Here is a 2,079-nt window from a genome sequence, read left to right on the forward strand (position 1 = left end):
GATCTAGGGATGTTGACATATTGTCATCAGCAGGTTCCATTTTCTACACACCGCTGTGACCAGATTGTGCAAATGCTGCACCGGTGACCTCGCTAATTAGTGCTCCTGTTTTGTTATTTCAACTAATTCCAAGAAACCCTGGTATCGTCAAATTCAAAACAAATAAATAAAAAATTTAAAAAATTCCAATCATCACCTAAACACACTAACTTACCTGAAGCTCATTATTATTTTATTGGATCTGGAACAAAGCGTTTTTTTCCCACTACAGTGAAAATGATTTAATGCTTGACAGTCATCTTTGTTCCTTGACACATTTTGCACACAGCCATTGATTGAAGGCCTTTGTTTACAAAACAAACGTCCACATGGTTTTTAAAAGGTATGTAATTCATGGATTTCAAAGGTCAAGTTGATTTAAATTTGCAGTTAGGTGACATGAGCCTTTTTAATATGATTTTATAAAATGCTTTTGTTTAAGGATACAAGACATTATTGGGAAAAAAAGCAGACACTGAATCAATTCTGAAAATTTCATGATGATATCTTGAACAATAAGGAAGAGAGCAAACATACATTTATACATCTGGTCACAAAACACCGACTGGTTCAGTGATGAATTATGACAGAAATCATGACCTTAATTTCCTAAACATTAATATCCATATCTCCCTTAATTCTTCCGATAACCTCATGATTTAGGTGTCATTTTAAAGGGTTTTTTACAATGTTCTTTTTGAATTCACTGACAGCTTTGATATTAATRGGAAAAAATGTATCCACAGCCCTAGATGATCCGGCCAGGCACGAAAATAACAAAGTCAGTGGTTGGAATTATTAGGATTTTACTGCTTTTTTTCTAGTTTACTCCAGAAGAAAAAGATAAAACAAAACATAAAGACAAACAAAAGTTACTCAACAGCTTTGTTGAACTACAGAACTAAATAAATAACGTATTCCTTTGTTTACTTACTTGACATTGTTAATGGACGGACGGAGATCAGCTACCTCCACACTCTGTAAACTGTGAAGGAAAAAAATGCTTTAGCATTCTAACGAAAGTAACTATTAAGTAAACTACTTGGTATAATGCGGGAACAAAAGAGCTTGAATGCAAAAAAGTGTGACATTAGCATGAATGAACTGCTGCTGCTAATACAGGCCAGCTAAAGCTAACACCGGAGACTGAGCACCAGATCTCTGCAAGAAACAATAACCTAACTTCACTACTCCTGAAATCAGACCGATTATAATCACGTAAACATGCATAAACAGGTGTTTGTTTATTAGGGACGTGAAAAATCTGAGAAGCACAACGTTAAAAGAAACGCTAAACTGCTGAATAAAATGCTAAGCTAACAGACAATAAGTCGTCCGCTAATCCTCAGCACATGGAGCTACAGCGATATTTACAACGACCTGTACAGAAAAATAATAATACAAATATAATTTAAATCAAATCTACATTAAAGTTAAAATGAAAAAAGTATTATTGATGTAAACAACGTTTATTAGCTCACAATTTATTCCTTCCGAAGAAGAATCCCTTGTTCCACCTTTCTTATTCTAACCGGAAGTTCCTTTTTTAAGCAGACAACAGGAAACAACCCTTTCAAATTAAAAGCGTGTTGGGCACTTGAATACAATGATTGTTAGAAACTATTCGGAAAAACTTTTGAAAGATTTCAAAGCATTCTATTCTAAAAGTTTTTTGTGTGTGTTAAGGAAAATATCTCATGCATCGTTCTTTAAAATGCTTTTTCTAAATGACACCAGTTTTATGGCATCTCTGTTTATCTTTTGTTTTCACTCAAATGTTTTATAATCAGGATGAGAACTGTTAGAAGTAATCACTCTTGTTTCCCATCAAGCATTGGCGGATCTAGGAATTTTCAGTGTAAGGGGTCATCAAGGGCCCACAATATTCATAGAGGGGCCAAGTATTTGTTCAACATAGCCTACTTGCACACAAATCCCCAGTTTTTGTTAGATTTATATGTTTAATCAGTCACACGTGTTCAAACACTAAAGCTTGATCCATCCAAAGAAAAAAAAAGAAGAAAAAAACACTAAAGCTTG

At 34.2% G+C, this 2,079-nt stretch overlaps 1 protein-coding gene across 2 annotated transcripts in view; it reads right to left on the reverse strand.

Moving 5' to 3' along the window:
• smarce1 (SWI/SNF related BAF chromatin remodeling complex subunit E1) overlaps nucleotides 1–1,587 on the reverse strand; it is a 16,132-nt gene extending 14,545 nt beyond the window's left edge. Inside the window, exons 1-2 of one of the 2 annotated variants that reach the window (XM_014025454.1) lie at nucleotides 1,521–1,587; nucleotides 974–1,024 (exon numbers count right to left, since the gene is read on the reverse strand). In XM_014025454.1, the coding sequence (XP_013880908.1) occupies nucleotides 974–980 (7 nt within the window). In that variant the 5' untranslated portion in view covers nucleotides 981–1,024; nucleotides 1,521–1,587. The remainder of the gene's footprint in view (nucleotides 1–973; nucleotides 1,025–1,520) is intronic. The other variant, XM_014025455.1, reaches the window with a different exon arrangement.
• Between the last annotated feature and the right edge of the window lie 492 nt (nucleotides 1,588–2,079).

Source organism: Austrofundulus limnaeus, unplaced genomic scaffold (genome assembly GCF_001266775.1).
Source record: "Austrofundulus limnaeus strain Quisiro unplaced genomic scaffold, Austrofundulus_limnaeus-1.0 Scaffold477, whole genome shotgun sequence".
Classification (NCBI taxonomy): Eukaryota; Metazoa; Chordata; class Actinopteri; order Cyprinodontiformes; family Rivulidae; genus Austrofundulus; species Austrofundulus limnaeus.